Here is a 17,538-nt window from a genome sequence, read left to right on the forward strand (position 1 = left end):
CTAGTTTAGGAATGTTGGTCTTGTCTTTATTTTGAGTACTCATAACAATGTTACTATTTTTATAAGTATTAATAAAAGAAAGTTGATTTTCCGTTGCAAGTTTTGTTATTGAGTTAAGTATTTTGTGTAGCCTTGCGTAATCACGCGGCGGTAATACGCCTAAATCTATCTCTACAATATAATTATACGCATTACTATTATTTCCGTAGAGAGAGATTTGGGGGTGTTATAATAATCAAGACGTCATATCTAAATTTAAATAAATAGATTTAAATTATGAGTTTGAAACCTAATTATTGATAGAAAATAGTTGTTTACCCATTAAGCAACCAATAACTGACAATATATATTTATAAATAACTAGATAGACATGTATTAAACTTGTAAGGATTTTGCTAGTTGAGAGAAATATGTAAATCGGATAGAATCGTAAATTGAATTGTGTGACATACATAAATCGTAAAATTGTAAGATTCTAAGATTTAAATCCATACGCTTGAAAAAGTGACACTATTTAAATTATATCCGTACAATCCTACACACACTTGATTTAAAACATTATATGCCCATGTTATATTCATGTACCCTAACTTAGTTTGGCAAGTTTTAGTCGTCACCAATTGTTGTGAGCTTTGTGACCTTCGCTTGAATGTGATAATCTTCGATAATCGGTGTGACAAATTGACCATAAAATGTATATCACTTGAACCATCATACCTCTTAATCGCCCGCGCGTATAATTTACATATAGGAACACCGCCTCACGCTAATGTGCCCTACACATGACAGACAACGATTATCACAAGAGCATAACTTACTATATAAACATCTCAAACCTTAACTCAAGCAACTGTGCATGTGCATCATTGCACACCTCTCAATCTTACACATCTTTGAAACTCAAAACGACGTCAAGTACCATGATCTTGGAACCAATTGAGTCAAATTAGTATCCCCTCCAAGTCTAAACCACCATGAGTTGCTAGAGGTTGCAACCAAATTGTCCGAATTGGGTCATAATAATCCCTTCAATTCACCTTCTGTCATCACGACCTAAATCACATTTTCTCTAGATGCGTTGCTTGTATGGTGGATCGCTAAGCCATCAAATTCGTATGGACTTCTTTATTACTTAGCTACATTTTATATAAATGACAAACCGATAAAGATGTTCGACGTCATTATAAAAACTATCAAAACTTGGACCAACATCGGTCCCTTCCAATACTTGGCATCACCATAACAACCAAGGTTTTATGGGTTGCAATCATCATAGTCCATAAATACTTAAAGTGTCATGTTATACCAAATCGACGGACACAACACATTCATTGTAAACATAATTTAAGTACCTAATTCGCTAATCATAATATCAAACCCATCACTCCGACACTCTTCAACTCACGACAAGTAGATTCAAGGGTCCACTCACACGGGTGTTTTCTCCAAAATGCCCTTATTCAATCGTACTCAGGAGTCCTCCACACGGACAAATAGGATCATAGGACAGTAGGACACTTTTGTAGAGAGGACACACGGACTGGTGGACTATGGAGGACGAGAGAATGAACAGGGCACCAGGATCAAGGAAGCAGCTCTCATTGCGATGTCTGTCGTGCAGAGAAGAGTACTGCTCAACCGACGCAGGCACCTGCAAAGAGTGCTACGAAGAAGCCAGCGAAACGGAAGAAGAGCTCAAGAGTGAGATTGAAGATCTCAAGGCTAAAGTTGCTTTCCTTCGCTTAGGCTCTTCTCCTCTCGACTCCCACAAACGATCTTCCTCCATTGGCTTCTCTGACGTTGTTTTGGTCGCCTCTGATGAGTTTCACTCCAACCCAGTTTCTCTCCTTGCTCATAAAGCTGTTTTGGTTAGTACCCATTTGCTTGTTTTTGGGAATTTTGTTGCTTTTGGTAATTTGCTCAATTGCCCACCAACTGTTTGATGTTTTGCCTCAATGAGTTGGAATTTGCTTTTGCTCATTTTTTAATTTGTTTGTGTTTGATTGTTAATAGTAGATTGAAGCTGTTAGTTTAGGCAATTTTAGCTTTTTAAGTGTTCAAAAATGGCATTGTAAAGATCTTGTTTTAATGGGGTTTAGGGAGGTTGAGATTATGGCAATTTAAGGGTATATAAGTTCTAATACTGTCACTGTTATTGTTACTGTGCTGTTATTTTTAGGGTTTCTAATGTTGTAATCGCAATTACACTTGAACTTTTGAGTCAATTTTGTGGAAGTTGTGGTGGTAGTATATAAAGCATTACTTTGCTTAATTTGAGAAAAATTCATTGAAAGTTCAAGTTCATGGCTGATAAGGTCAAATAAGTTCAGTTTAGGGCCAATAAGGGCTGCGTAAGTTCAATTCCTATCGATAATAAGCGGAGTTTAAGGCCAATAAGTTCCATTTATGTCAGTGACTAGTAAGTTTATACAAGTGAATATATGAAATTCAATTGAAGAGAGCTCACCCTAAGTTATTATGGGTTTCAGGTATTAGTAATTACACACTACATTACCTGTTCAGATGTTTTTTGTTTGATTTTCCTCCCTTCGGTTTCTGCCTTGCTGGTTAACCTTGTTTGCCATTTTCCAACTGAAAAGTTATCCCCCTCTGAGCCCTGGGTTACCATTGGTACCGTTTGTCGATCTGCTGAAGTTACTGTAACATGAAGTCGGGATTAATGCTGTCAATGGCTGGTCAAAACAATACTTGTTGCTTTAGCAGTGCTTTGGATTTTGTGACTACATATCATTTTGTCAATCAAGGAATGAAAGTTCATATAGATTACTTTCAACTCATCTGACCGCTCTTTTTGTTGTTCTCAAAACATGGTTATCCAGGCAAGTCGGTCCCCAGTGTTCAAAGCCATGCTAGAGATTGAAATGGAGGAGAGCCGTAGTGGCACCATCAGTATCAGTGATGTGTCCTATGATGCCCTGCGAGCTTTTGTCAACTATTTGTACACTGCAGAAGCATGTCTTGATGAGCAATTAGCATGTGATCTCTTGGTTCTAGCTGAGAAATATGAAGTAAAACATTTGAAGATGTACTGCGAGAAGTTCTTAGTGTCCAAACTGAATGGGGACAATTCAGTTGCAAGCTACAGTTTTGCACATCAGTATAATGCTAATCACTTGCTTCAGTCTGCTTTGTCCATGATCATTGAGGACATGGACAACTTGACCAAATCAGAGGAATATACTCATCTTGTTGAGAAGGATCCAAGGCTTGTGGTGGAAATATACGAGGCTTACCTATCGAAACAAACTAACACTGCTGCTAGAAGCGATTGATCATGTTTAGTTGATTACTGACTTGTTGGCGATGTGGATATGTATTAATTGTGTATGTAATTTGTGTAGGGAAGTTTGGATTATGATTAGGCAGTGCACATAAGGGTATGAAGCAGTAGGATCAGTATCCTGCTTTCCATAATGACAGACTCAATTTGTGAGTATCATTGGCAAATTTTTGAGATCATGTATGAATCTCCTTTCACCCTTTCTTGATAGTTGATCACATTTTGTTAGTCTTTCTTAAGGAACCAAATTTTAAAAAATTTCATTCACTTATTAATAATTTACATTTCCACCAAGTCTTTGTTTGTATTTCATCATTATGGCCTTATGGTAGAAAATGGCTTGTTATTGTGGAACAACCAAAAATAGAAACGCGACCCATGTGGGGTGCAAGCTTGGGAGTAAATTTGACAGCTCTCCTTTCCTTTTGGTTGATTATTACTGTATAAAAGTAAGCATCAAGGATTCCAGAAAAGCTGATAGTCTAAATGGTGAACATTATAGAACAATAACATTAACTACACAACAAACTTTCTAGGTTGAATGGTTACAACTCACAAAGAATTTATTTTCCCTTGATCAGGGATACAGTGCAGTAAGTTCTATCTTTCTATGCTCCAATCTTTGGAGTTGTGATCTCAAAATCCAAAGTATTAGTATGAGACAATGCCTATTTGACTAAAACTATGATACAGGTATACTATAGTGGGATTAAACTATGCTATATTGACCCCTAGCTTGTGAACAATTTATGTGATAATTTGAGGAGAGAAAAACTTGCAAGATGTTTCAACAATTATCAGCTAAAAGGGGTTATTGTTTCTTGCTGCATCTCAAGATCTTCCAACTAGCATGAAGACCCTCGCCTGTGTCATGAAGAAAGCATACCCAGCTCATTGCAGCTGCAAGCTCTTGAAGCTCATCCAAGACAGAGATTGAGTCTCGTACATAAATTTTACCATCTGGTCTTAGTATACGATCCATTTCAAGCATGATGGTGGAAATATTGCATCTGCACAAAAGGGAATAGAAAAGGAACAAGAATTATTATTCTGTGTATTTTCCAAACTTCATCAACTTTTGCCAGAAAGGGGTAAAAGAATAAGCCAAAATTCCTTCTTGTAAGGAACACATGCTCTGCTAATATTCTAACTTTTTCCTCTCAACGGAAAAGAGACCGGATGCATGCAGCAAGTCATATGTCCTTGGGTAAGTATCAAATGACTCGCACCTGAAAAGTACAGCACAAGCATAAAAAAACATCAATCAGATAAAATTAAGTTGCAGTGACAATCAGAAGATGGAGGGAGTAATACATTATAGACAACATGAGCGTATAACCATGAAATTTCAAGTAGCTTTAAGTAAAGGACTTGGAAGATTTAGATTACAATAATACGCTATGTTAGATCAAAATTCAGGCAACATACCAGTCATGCATAACTCCAAGGAGACCACGATCATAGATTACTGGCAAGGTATTGAACCCACTGACTGGGACCACATTCATAACCCAACAATTAAGATCAAATTCATGTAATGCTGCTGCAAACCTATCAAAAACACATTACACAAGTTGCAAAATCTGCAAACTACAACAGCCAGCAATTATATGTGCAAGTTAACAGAATTGAAATTGGTGATTTTAAAGCTCTGTTTTAATACCCTGTAGATCAGAAAGTGCCACGAAGCTTTAAAAAAAAATAAAGAAAGAAAAGAAAAGGAATACAGAAAGGAAAATATACCCTCCAAATCCAGCCCTCATATCCATTACATTTCGTATCTTCAACTCCCTCCAGCGAAAGGCACTAATATAACTTTGAATAATTTCCTTCCAATATTTTGACTCTGCCTTCATGAGTTCCTTTCTGGCAGCGAAGGCATCCATCTGAATTGTCTGTAGTCTATCCGGGGGGTGATGTAGGCGCTCAGGCCAAGTGGACACATTAGCTCCAGATCCATTATTAGGTATCCTTGTAATGCAGGCCTTCAGGCCTACATACCTGTCAAAAATTTTGAGTTGAATTTATTGAGATAGTTGCAGTCTCAAAGTAGAGTAACATATCATCGACAGTGAACAGTGGAAAAGGAGAAGAAAGGATTAAATAATCAGAATATTGCTCCATGCAACCTGGACAGCTCTCCTTGTTTGTATAATATGGCACAGGAGAAGTCACACGTTGCTTCTCCTCCACTTTCATCATATATGCATAAATGTGAGAGACAATAATAAAGTAAAGTTACCAAACATTGTCTGGATCGTCTTTCGGGTCACAAAGTGGAGGTTGTGCTCCAGCTTCACGATTTAGGTAACAGCTGTTGTTCAAAGGCTTCCTCCATAAAGCAATATAACCCTCCTTTTTTATCAGTTTCCAGCAAATGCGTGATGTAAGATTCTCCATTTCTGTAGATATGATAAGGAAAAAAACAAAGGCATTCTTACCTTCAAAAGTACAGAATTAAAGAAATCTCAACTAACCACTCAAATATTGACCCAACTGAAATTTTGTTTTAAAATAAGGATTTCAATCACTCAAAACAGTCAACAGCCTTAGCAGCAGGGGGGGGGAGGAGTCTTTGAGATAAACACCGGTACTTGTGAAATTTTGAGGCACAGTTGATCTTCTTGATCAATTTACCAAACAAATCAAAATGGCAAAATTGTAAATAATGTGAACAGTAGCCACATGCTATTACCATTTTGCCCCAGGTTTAATGATGGAAAAGACACTTTTACCCTTACCAAACATATGCTATTACCATTTTAACCCAGGTTTAATGATAGAAAAGACACTTCTGCCCCAGGTTTAATGATGAAAAAGACACTTTTGCCCCAAGTTTAATGATGGAAAAAACACTTTTACCCTTACCAAACATATGCTATTACCATTTTAACCCAGGTTTAATGATGGAAAAGACACTTCTGCCCCAGGTTTAATGATGAAAAAGACACTTTTGCCCCAGGTTTAATGATGGAAAAGACACTTTTACCCTGTTGATTGACAAAATAAATTGATCAACAAGATCAACTTGTATTTTGCGGCATGAAATGTAGGTGCAATACTGGTACCTTTCCACTGTTCTTGCAATTTAACTTCATGCTTATAGACTGGCTGTGCTGCCCAAGCAAAATATCCTCCAGCTCTCAACATTCTATTTACTTCAAGAAGCAAGATTCCATCTGACAAGTAAGTATTAATGAGCAGAATAAATTTTACATCGAAAAAAAAACTGCACAGCTACAGGCATCCAATCATCAGTTTGTCGCACTACAAAACAAGTACAACAGCGAACCAATATAGCATCAAGGACAACTTGTCATGGTCACAATTATACATTCCCAAATTTAGAATTTAGAACAGAGAGCATAGAATGAGTGTGGCACACAGCTTTAATAAGTAAAAAAATCTCTTATGTCACAAGAGAGGGTGCCATCTCAATGAAGATGTTCAGAAAAACCAAGTTTAGGCAACAAAAAAAAACCATCACGTGTCCAATTTATTCTGCACCTTGAACAGTGAATCAAATCAAAAGCTTGACTTGGATACAACAGACGGTGTGTTGCAAAAACTGAAACCATAGCTGGCACACCACGCTCAAGTGCAAATTGAATCTGGTTCTCATGAACATCTTTTGGAGCTATAGAAAGAGTGCTAACATTACGCTGCAGCAAAAATGCACCAAAACTAGCCACCCCACAACCAATATCCAAGACAACTCTGGTATTATGGCCAAATTTTATGTCAGGAATCATCTGCAAATCCAGCACCCACCAGACGGGGTCAACAGCAGATAATTCCATACGGGTAAGAAAAAAACTTTACTTTGTATTGACAAAATGTTGAACCTGTGAAATTTGATCCAAGTATTGATCAGCACCATGAATAAATTGTGTGCCACCACCAGGAAACACAGTTTTCTCTCCCTTAATTGATATCCAATTCTGGCCTCCTTTATCTTCAACCAGCCGTGTGTGAGGTATATTATCAAACCATACCTACTTTAGAGTAATGTTAGATGGAAGAGATTCCTCAGGCCAATAAAAAGAAGCAAAAATAAAATAAAAGAACTTCCTCTGTTATTTAAATCTTAATTTCGCAATGTATTCCTTTTTGAGAAGTTGCAATTATTTTGCAACATTTCTTTACTCTGCTAATGGTTCTCTCTATCTACTTATCACATGGGTCCCTCTATCACTCTCCTCTCCTTCACATTGAAGTTAAAAGGGAATGCATTAAGTACATAATAGTATCTCTGGGTGATGCATTGTATGCTTTGGCCTCTACCCATTTTAGAATCTACTGTTGCAAAAGGAGTATCTAGTGTTATTACAAGGGAACATAAGTTGTGCTGATGTAACTGGGCATATATTAATTTGGAAGAGAGAATATTTTAGAAAATAGGGGGATCCCCTTGAATGGTTCTGCTCAATGATGAATTTTCTCAAAAGAACATCTTCTATTCATTTTGTAATCCAAATTTCCAATGGCCCATTCAAACTATTGAGTATTGACTACACCTTCTATTATATTCTCCTTCCTAAGCTTACTGATGTGGGTTACTGAAGCTGCAAGGCAGCAAACAACTTAAATCTTAAAGCACATATTATGTGATAGCAACAATTACAAGGCATTGTAATGAATGATGCCATCAAGGCTCCAGAATCTAATATATGCATTCTGTTGGTCCGACATATAAGGAAATTAACATAGCATAGTATGAAAGCAGGAAACACACACACACACACAGAGAGAGAGAGAGAGAACCACTCCGTACAGCTGAAATGTTTGGTAGAACCGCAGGTCTAGTTATTGAAATAATTCAAGTTTGAAATGTTAAATTAAAAGACATGTTTAGTTAAATTGATAATCCTTATCAGATTGTCAAGTTTTGGATGACAGAAAATTGGATAAAATACTACACTTTAGCTAGCTCATCATTATACATTCATTTCAGCATATCGCCAAACAGCTCTAAATTACACCCTCAATTCGACAAAACACAAAGTCATCAATGCAACAAACTATAAGAGTTTAGACTAGCAACAAACTCAAATTGATCATTCTTTTCTTTTGGAGTATCAGGAGCCACTAAGGACACTGTTGTAGCCTAGACGACTCATAACACACAGATCATGGGATACAATCCGAGTACCTCCCGCATAGACTTTAACCAACTAAGCTAGTTTACATTCGCAACCAAATTGATCACTCAAACACCCAAACATCAAAATCAAAATTCAAGAACATGAAAGCAAATCATAAATTCAATATACCTCATCACGGCTTTGAGGCCACGGAATCGGAGACCGGTAGTTCCGAGGAGCAGGAACCAAACAATCCAAACCTTTCCCAATCTCAGGACAATGCCGCTCAAATCTCTCCCCTCTTTCCGTCGAATTCAATCGACGAATCACATCAACATTATCCAAACAAGGAATAAACTCCCTCATACTCTCATTACACACCTTATACTTCTCCAAAACCCTAAACCTGTTAGAATTTAGGTGAGTGGAAGTAGCGGTGGGATAAAATTTGAAGTATTATTGCATGGGGATAGCTTACATTTGCATGACCAAGTGCTAGTATATATAGTGGTGTAGGTCGGTTTACATGCTCCTTTACCGACATACTACTCTACTCCTATCTACTAGCTTTCTCTAGATTTCTCTTAAGACACTAGGCTATTCTAGAAATATCTAGCTAATTGTAGATTTTACTAATTAGATTTTTCTAGATTACATTTTTAACACTCCCCCTTAATCTGAAAAATCTTGTACTTTAAACTGTACGTCGTCTTCTCAAAATATTCTTTCGGTTTTGTTGATGCTCTTGTCACCAACGGCCTCTGATGTTGTTTCTTCTTGTTGTCACCGACAACTTCTAATCTTGACTTTTCTTCTTGTCATTGTGTTGGTACTCATGTTACCAACCTTAATTTTGTTGTTTAATTTTGGTACTCGTGTTACCATCTTTCTAACTGATCTGATGCTCGTGTCACCAGAGATCTCCCAAATTCTCCTTTCGAATATATCTCCTTTATTTTTTCTTTTAATTTTGGTGCTCATGTCACCAAATATTTCTGCTAATGCACTTGTCATTAGCAACCTCTTATTTTCTTCTTCAAATTAAGCTTTCTTCATTATCTTCCTTGCCAAAATTGGCAATTTCCACATCAGCTTTCTTGAACCTGCAATTCTTTCCAACATGGCCGAACTTTTTGCATATCCAACATTGTGCTTTTCCTTTGAAGTAGCAATCCGCACTATCATGATTAGTTCTCTTACAAATTTTACAAAATAATTTATTCTCCATACCTTTGTATTTTGGTGAATCTTCTTCATCTTCACCCTCGACCTTCTTCATGGACCCATTTCTCTTGATTTCCCCTGGTTTAAGGGAAAATTTTGCTGCAAGCGCGGTCTCCATCATGTCTTCATCATTACTTTGACGAGTTTTTCTTTGTTCATGGGACTCCAGAGATCCCATAAGTTGTTCAACAGTTATGTTGGATAAATCTTTTGTTTCTTCAATTATTGTAACTATATTGTCAAATTTGTCATTTAATGATACTAGAATTTTCTTCACAATTTTTTCATCCGAAATTTCTTCTCCATATGATTTCATTTGATTAACAATCTCAATAATTCTTGAAAAATAATCTTTAACCAAGTCATTATCTTTCATCCTTAAATTTTCAAAATCTCTTCTTAAAGATTGAAGTTTAATACTTCTCACCTTGCTATCTCCCTGGAACTCTTGTTGTAGAATCTCCCTTGCCTCCTTTGCTGTATTAGCCCTCATAATTCTTGAAAAAATGGTATCTTTCACCGCATTTTGTATGAGATATAATGCCTTTGCATCCTTCATCCTTTCTTCCTCAAGTCTCTTCCTTTGAGCATCACTTAGGCTGCTTTCATCTTCAGGTTCATTATAACCTTTGTCGGCATAGCTCCATAGTCCATATGACCTTAGCATCGTCTTCATTTTAATTTTCCAAAAATCATAACTTTCTCCCCCAAAAGTTGGAATGGGAAAACTCACATTGTTAATTGCCATTATATATTATGTTGTGTTTGGGATAATATGTGTATGATATTATAGGAAGGCTATGGGTATTGTGGCTCTTGATACCAAATGTTAGAATTTAGGTGAGTGGAAGTAGTGGTGGGATAAAATTTGAAGTATTATTGCATGGGGATAGCTTACATTTGCATGACCAAGTGCTAGTATATATAGTGGTGTAGGTCGGTTTACATGCTCCTTCACCGACATACTACTCTACTCCTATCTACTAGCTTTCTCTAGATTTCTCTTAAGACACTAGGCTATTCTAGAAATATCTAGCTAATTGTAGATTTTACTAATTAGATTTTTCTAGATTACATTTTTAACAAAACCTAATTTCCTTCTTCTTGTTTTCTTTCTACTCGTATTTCCGAGTGATATTAGCAAGCATTTCATCGGAAGATAAAGGGTTAATCTCCCCGACATTGAAGGTATCAACCATGGCGCCATTCTCGTCGACAATGCCTGTTCTCTCGAGCACCGGAAATGGCGGCAATGGCTGTGAAGGAGAGAGACTTTTGAGGGGAAAAGGGGAGGAAGAGAAGGAGGAGAAGAGGAAGAAGAGGGAGATAGAGAGGAGAGAGAAAAGAGTGATTTTGATGAAGGTTGGAGATTTGAGAAGGTCCTTCAATGAAGGTGAGTTGAAGTTGTTCGTCATCATCATTGGACAGTGGTTTCGTTGTCATTCAGGTGGTGATGGTGAAGTATATTTAGGAGGTGGGTCCCTGTGAATACGAAATTGTAGGGTCCATAACTAATTAACTATAGTTTGTCGACATTTGAAATGGAAATTGAAAATGAAAATCTGGCACAAGTCAACCTAATCCAGGTTGGCCAGAAAAGTTTAGAACTGGAGGAAATGAATAGATGGAGTCTTTTCAAAAAAAAAAAAAAAAAAATTGGAGTAATGAGTGTATTTCCACCTTTGGATTTAGGGATGGTAGGTGGGTATAGAAATGCGGGTCTCGCACCGCACCCACTCCAGTTGGGACGGGTATGGGTGCAAGCTTGGCGGGTATGTAGGTGGCCAAGGTGGGTATGGATACAAAAGTCATACCCACCGTGGGTAGTGGGTAGGTGGTGGATTTTGAGCTATACATGCTTATTACTCGCATGACCAGCCCATTACCCGCCTACCCACCTACTTACCCGCATACCCACCCAAATACCCACATATTGCCTACTACATTGTATATTATGCTATTATATTATATATTCACAACAATTTAAAGTGTATAGTGACAAGTTATATAGGAAATTTATTAAAAAAGAATGTTGAATTGGCGGGTAAAAGGCGGGTGGTGGATATCCACTTGGGTGGTGGAGCGGGTGTGGGTTTGGTTTCTACCCGCTTAGACGGGTGCGGGTGTTGAAATTTTACCCACCGTGGGTGACAGGTAGGTGGTGGGTATAAAATATTTTGGCGGGTGCGAGTGTAGGGGAGGGGGTACCCGCACCGCCCAATTTCCATCCCTATTTGGATTAAACGTTATAATGAATTTTTTTTTTTTACTTTGTATTATTTTTGGTGTAACTAGGGTGGCTAACGCGCGAGTCATAGCTAGCCATGTCCGGAAGTTTTTTCCGTTAGGTGCTGTTAGTAGTGTTAATTAGGGAAAATAGGTAAACAAATATTTTTTGGGTTTAAATGTCCACACACTATTTTTAAGAGTTAAAAAAAAATATCATTCAATATTAATGAGGAAAATATGTAAATAAACATTTTTAGGATTATAATAATCTCAGCACTATTAATAAGAGTTTACTCATACTTTTAATAAGGCAGGAAAGAGGGCAACAAATGACAGTAATGTAGATGAGATTTGATCTCAAATTTTGGATTTTTCCTCTCAAAACTTTGATCAATGAAACTAGTTTGATTGTGGTCTTTTGTGGAGGGTGATAACATGAAAATAGTATTTTTTTTTTTTGTAGGTAAAGATGAAGGGTCCTCCTAATTATACCGGGCCAAAACCCCCTCACAGATCAACCGAGCCTGAGTTAGGGGATTAGGCAATTTGGGAGAGTGAAGGGGGGGGGGGGATAAGGGAATCCCATCCCTCCAAATTGTCACTAATGGGGATTGAACCTCCAACCTCGTGGTTGGAAGGTAATTTCCTTTCCACTAAACCAAGCTTAGCTTGGTATGAAAATAGTGATTAGTAAACGTTATAAATCAGGTCTAAAATGTATAAATCTATATATACAAAATGTTTGATAAAAATAAAATAAAATTATGCATTATATGACTATATGAGCTTAAGTTAATTTTAATTAAAATTGCGGTATGCTTCTATGTAATATTCAACTTTGCATTTAGTATCCATAAAAGAGTCCAAAACTCATATTAATTGATTCAAAGCATGGAAGATACCGTAATTAACAAGAATTACTTTTTTTTTTTAATTTATTTAAAGATAATTAATAAGAATTACTTTATTTAAACTTGATTCTTAAAATTATATATATATATATAAATAACAGTTGAGCAAACTTCACGGTAAAGTTGAAATATCACTCTCAAAAGTTTGATCAACTAAATTAGCCGCATTATTAATTAGTGAAAAAAAAGGGGTCAATTTTAACAAATAATTAATTTTGCCACTTAGACAAGAAATTTCATCAACATTCAACATTTTAACACCAAGTTCCATGTATGCAACATCGAAGACCAACTTGAATAGTAGGTCAACGTTTTTGGATTACATGATAATTGCATGCATTGAATTTGATTTTTATTTTATTTTTGAAATAGCAGCACAATTGGTCAACCTAAGCCGTACGTGCAACCGTACAACTGTACAAGGTTATGCTTTTAGCTCCTGCATGAACCATTAATAAATAAACACGTGTCCATGCATTGTGAAAAGTCATGGTTTAATTTCCTCATTTTTAATTTCCACGGAAATTGCTCCTTAATTACTTGGAACTACCTTGGAATTTAGTGCATGCCTTGACCAAGATAAATTATAAACATCATTTGTTGAAAGGTATGTACCCTAAACGTGTTGATTTATACATTCGTGCCTATAGTTATGGTAATGCCTATTAAATGGAACGCCAATCTTGCAAATGTCAACTAATATTATTATAACTTAACATATGATATTATTGCACATGTTATTATTCTTTATATTATGGATTTTAAAAGAAACCTCATCATTTATATGTTATCATATAGTCAATCATGCTTAGTGGAGGTATTGAGAAACTCACCTTATCATGTGGCCAACCATGCTTAGTGGAGGTGTTCGGCAACTCACCTTATGATATTTTGGTTACAAGTTTGAGCCCCACAATCTACATTAAAGTGCTCTCGGCCTAGGTACATGGACAAGGGCCCTTGGGGGAGGGGAGGGGAGGGGGAGGTGGAGGGTAAGGGAATCCTCTCCCCCAAATTGCCTCTAGTGTCTAGTGATGATTGTTTTTTAACAATCCCTTCTACTAGACTAAGTATTACTTGATATTACTCCGTAGATACTAATTGGACTACACCATTCTTAAGATTATGCGTCATTAATTAAGAAAACTTAAGAAAATCAATCTTGGACATTTTTTTAATCACTGTTTACAATTCACTAAAAAATAAACAAATTACTTGATAAATAAGATAAAGGCTAGTCACGCCCAATTTACAACTTTGTTTATTTTATATTTAATAATTTTGGCTAATCTTATTTTTGATTAATTTGTTTAAATTATGTAATTTCATTTAATTAATAAATTTCTTTGTGCTATTTACATGATTGTGATTAGTTATTTACTTGGTTAGTATTTTTTTTTTTTTTTTGTGAAACCTGGTTAATATGTTTATTTTATATTTAATATTTTTGGCTAATTATTTTTGATTGAATGGAGGATGATTTTCTTAGAGATGTTTTGGTAGTATACATACAAAAAGAGATTGTTGTAGATTTTAGTGTTGAATCTTTGATTAATTATTTTGCTACTATGAAAAATCGTAGTGTATGATTTAACTAATTTGTTTTTGGTAAGAATAAAATATTAGTATATTTTAATTTTTTTCCATCAATCTATTGTCTAACAAGTTCAGCCCCCATGACTTGAAAATTCTGACTTCGCCCCTGGGATTAAGCATACTTTTAAGATACCCGGCCTTCTATTTACATATACCACTTAATTTTGTGGTCATGGATAGAGAATCAAAATTTTGTAAACACAAAGCAGGGAGTATATAGAGAATCAAAATATTTGTGATGACCACATATCTTGTATTCTTGTGGAATGAGACCACTACAAAAAAAATAGACATTTAGCAATAGGTCAAATCCGTTGCTAGATTGTACTTTTCTGTCGCTAAATATAGGTAGCGACAGATTTTGAAACGGAATTACTCTATTGGTAAACCTGTTGTCGCTAAATGAGACTAGCGACGTTTTATTTGTTTTCCGTTGCTGGTTTTAGCAACAAATTTTTATTTCTATCGCTGGTTTTAGCAACGGATTTTTATTTCCGTCGCTGGTTTTAGCAACAGATTTTTTTATCTGTCGCTGGTATTAGCAACGGAAAAAAAAAATCCGTCTCTAAATTTAGCAACGGAAAAATTATTTTGTGTCTATATGTAGATGCTATTCGGTTCGACCTCACTCGGGTCAACCCGAATCGACTTTGCATGTAAGGCTCCTTAAATCCCCAATCTCAAGAATCGCAATAGGTAGGAGTCGAACCCGTGACCTTATAGTCACATAGTGAAACTCTTATCAACTATACCAAATATTATTTGTTTATTTCTATGCACATAATTGATAATAAGTGAAAGAAAAATTAGAGCCGGAATTTAAAATCCGTCTCTAATTTAGAAACGGATTTTAGTTTACATAATTCGTCGCTAAAGTAATATTTTACATAATTCGTTTTGAAAATAATTTAGAGACGGAATTAAAAATCCGTCGCTCATATCAGCAACGGAAAAATAAAATCCGTCTCTAATTTAGCAACGGAGAAAAAAATCCGTCTCTAATTTAGCAACGGAAAAAAAAATAATCCGTCTCTAAATTTAGCAACGGAAAAAATCCGTTTCTAAATTTGCAACGGAAAAAAATCCGTTTCTAATTTTGCAACGGAAAAAAATCCGTTTCTAATTTAGAAACGGATTTTCAATTCCGTTTCTAATTTAGAGACGGATTTTTTAATTCCGTCTCTAATTTAGTAACGGATTTTTTAATTCCGTTTCTAAATTAATTTAGAGACGGATTTTTTAATTTCGTCTCTAATTTAGAAACGGATTGAATTCCGTCGCTAGAATTCCGTTTCTATATGGACATTTTTTTTGTAGTGGACCAAACAAAAACTAAAGATGTGACATTGCTTCCGCTTGGAAATGACCCATACCTAAAAAGACTGCGCATGTATTCGATTGGATTTAACTGACTTGTTTGATTTTGTATTCATAAACTAAAATAAAAGATTTAAAAAAAATATTATATAGAAATTATAGAATTCAAAGTTGTCAATCAATATTTATGTCAACATCTTCACAATAGAAAAAAATATAATTTCCGTCCATTCTCTTCTTTTTCCTTCCTTTCCTTTACTTCACAAATATTGCACCAAGCGAAGTGTAGTGCACGAATTTGTAATACTAATATTGCTTGTACGAGATTAATTGCATTGGGCTTTGTCACAAGCAATCAAGGGAGCCGTATAAATCCGAAAAGATGTATCCTGCTCAATCATCCATCGGCATATAACCTATGGCAGAAGAAATAGAGGGAGTTTATTTACCTATCTGTTTATTTTACTACAATAGCATTTCTTCCGGTATTATTTTTAGGGTAATGCTTATATGCAGCCCTAAGCATTTAAGTTGTAAATTTATCGACAATTTACGAGTAAATCGGTGTAATAAATGTTTATTTAATGTCTATTCTTTCCACTTTTAGCTTTCTTAAGGCTGCATATATCTTTTTCTTTACTTTTATAGCAAAAATTTGACTTTTACACAAATTATATGCTATATTTTACCACATGTTTTTATTAATGTATATACTTCCTCTGTCTTTACTAATGTAAAAAATTTAGTGATCAGAATTTTGCATTTAAAAACTTGACAATTAAATTGTTGCAATTTTAGGAAACAGAGGAGGTATCAAGTACGGAGTATATTCCATGTGTTGAAATTTGGATGATTTTTTTTAAATGATGCCCATGTCATCATTGCTTGGTCATATTGAATGACTTATTCATTTCATTTTCTTCTTCCGCCTGTTCCCAGCAGCTAGTTTCGGCTATGAAAGAAAACGTCCATTGTTCATTGCCACCGTTATGAGGTCGACAACGATCGTATAGAATATAGACATAACTAAGTTAAGCAATTGAAATAACATCTAACTGAAAGAAGCCTAGATTGTATTTTATAATAAGATCGACAAGAAAATCTAATAAGCTTCAATGACTACAAATCACAAATTCATACCAAACAATGATAAGAAATGGATTTCATATTTAGCCCATATTATTATTACACAAGCTCAATGTGCAAGCATCATTGATTTAAACTCACTAAAATCTACAAAACCATCACTATTAACATCATATTTACTTATAATTCTATCACAATCTAACCCACCAAAATTATCCCACATTCCCAATTTCCAAAGCACACTTTGAAGCTCTTGAGAAGAAATAAGTCCATCACCATTCAAATCAAACACCTTAAATGCCTTATACAAGTCTTTATCCACTTCTTCTTCCTTCACTTCATCATTATTATTCTCACTTGACCCTCCATTTCCAACATTATTACCCAACAATATCATGTCATAAAAATAAGAAAACTCATCAAAGTCCAAACCTTCCTTACCCACCAATGAAGCTAGCTCGTCTTCGCTAACGTGTACACCGGTCTTGTCTAGTAGCCAAACGAGCTCGTCTAGGGTTAACAAGCCGTCTTTGTTTTGGTCGAGGGAGTTGAACATTCGTTGGACGTCGGATGTGCTTAGAGAAGCCATGGTGACGCAATACATGTATGAGAATGCTAGGAATATTGGTGGAAGATTATATTATTGTATGGTATTTTTTTCAAGTTGTTATGACTTGTATTTAGATTACATGAACGAACATGTATATATATATACAAACATAAATGAAGGATATATATGAATATCATAGACACGTTACACGTACATAATGTCAGCCGATATTGATGAATT

At 35.6% G+C, this 17,538-nt stretch overlaps 3 protein-coding genes across 3 annotated transcripts; 1 reads left to right on the top strand and 2 right to left on the bottom strand.

Annotated features, from left to right (window-relative positions):
- The first annotated feature begins 1,384 nt into the window (after positions 1–1,384).
- LOC110685925 (BTB/POZ domain-containing protein At4g08455-like) lies at positions 1,385–3,595 on the top strand. The gene is made up of 2 exons (XM_021862483.1): positions 1,385–1,868; positions 2,841–3,595. Exons 1-2 carry the CDS (start codon positions 1,551–1,553, stop codon positions 3,291–3,293), a joined length of 771 nt encoding a protein of 256 aa, XP_021718175.1. The 5' UTR covers positions 1,385–1,550; the 3' UTR covers positions 3,294–3,595.
- Positions 3,596–3,795: 200 nt separating this feature from the next.
- On the bottom strand, positions 3,796–11,448 carry LOC110686276 (probable methyltransferase PMT10). The gene is made up of 11 exons (XM_021862890.1): positions 10,729–11,448; positions 9,616–10,268; positions 8,575–8,843; positions 7,147–7,296; positions 6,783–7,053; positions 6,370–6,480; positions 5,544–5,703; positions 5,045–5,302; positions 4,730–4,852; positions 4,453–4,530; positions 3,796–4,311 (listed from the first exon to the last, which is right to left on the bottom strand). Exons 1-11 carry the CDS (start codon positions 11,028–11,030, stop codon positions 4,113–4,115), a joined length of 2,574 nt encoding a protein of 857 aa, XP_021718582.1. The 5' UTR covers positions 11,031–11,448; the 3' UTR covers positions 3,796–4,112.
- Positions 11,449–16,795: 5,347 nt separating this feature from the next.
- LOC110685614 (probable calcium-binding protein CML44) lies at positions 16,796–17,538 on the bottom strand. Its single transcript, XM_021862160.1, has one exon. The coding sequence runs from the start codon at positions 17,350–17,352 to the stop codon at positions 16,858–16,860; it is 495 nt and encodes a 164-aa protein (XP_021717852.1). The 5' UTR covers positions 17,353–17,538; the 3' UTR covers positions 16,796–16,857.

Source organism: Chenopodium quinoa, unplaced genomic scaffold (genome assembly GCF_001683475.1).
Source record: "Chenopodium quinoa cultivar QQ74 unplaced genomic scaffold, ASM168347v1, whole genome shotgun sequence".
Classification (NCBI taxonomy): Eukaryota; Viridiplantae; Streptophyta; class Magnoliopsida; order Caryophyllales; family Amaranthaceae; genus Chenopodium; species Chenopodium quinoa.